Source organism: Trypanosoma equiperdum (assembly GCF_001457755.1).
Source record: "Trypanosoma equiperdum strain OVI genome assembly, contig: ctg_1350, whole genome shotgun sequence".
NCBI classification, from domain to species: Eukaryota; Euglenozoa; class Kinetoplastea; order Trypanosomatida; family Trypanosomatidae; genus Trypanosoma; species Trypanosoma equiperdum.
The window spans coordinates 1,447-1,854 of record NW_027123339.1 but is presented as its reverse complement, the minus strand read 5'-3'; the positions used below and the strand labels follow the sequence as shown (position 1 = coordinate 1,854).

Sequence of the window (408 nt, the reverse complement as noted above, 5' to 3'; positions counted from 1 at the left end):
AACTTTGTTACGCTTGGTTCCTCAATTTTTGGGTTGGACTCACCACTCATTGTGATCGGCTACGTTGTGGTACCCGGTTTATTGACTCTCTGCCTCTAGTGGCACATTATTAACTGTACATGCCACCGTGCTTTTCGCCCTTATTTGCTCCCTTTACGGTGGCCAATTTATATTTAACTTCTTCTTCATTTTGAGTGCCTTATTTGCTGTCATCACTCTTTAATTTTATATTTGGGCTGATTCTTATAACCTTGTCACTACTATTTATACATACCCTTGTATCTTACGTTAGATCACACTTCTTACCTATGAGCAGCACAGACAATGATATCGTTGAGGAGCCCCGCAGTTTCCGGAAGGAATTAGAGAACAGTAACGTTAGGGGTGTGTTGTTGTTTGTATTCATTG

At 40.7% G+C, this 408-nt stretch overlaps 1 pseudogene across 1 annotated transcript in view; it reads left to right on the top strand.

The window, feature by feature from the left end:
- Positions 1–308: 308 nt before the first annotated feature.
- Positions 309–408, top strand: part of TEOVI_000473600:pseudogene — a 1,546-nt pseudogene continuing 1,446 nt past the window's right edge. The window contains exon 1 of the mRNA in view: positions 309–407. Coding sequence covers positions 309–407 — 99 coding nt within the window. The remainder of the gene's footprint in view (position 408) is intronic.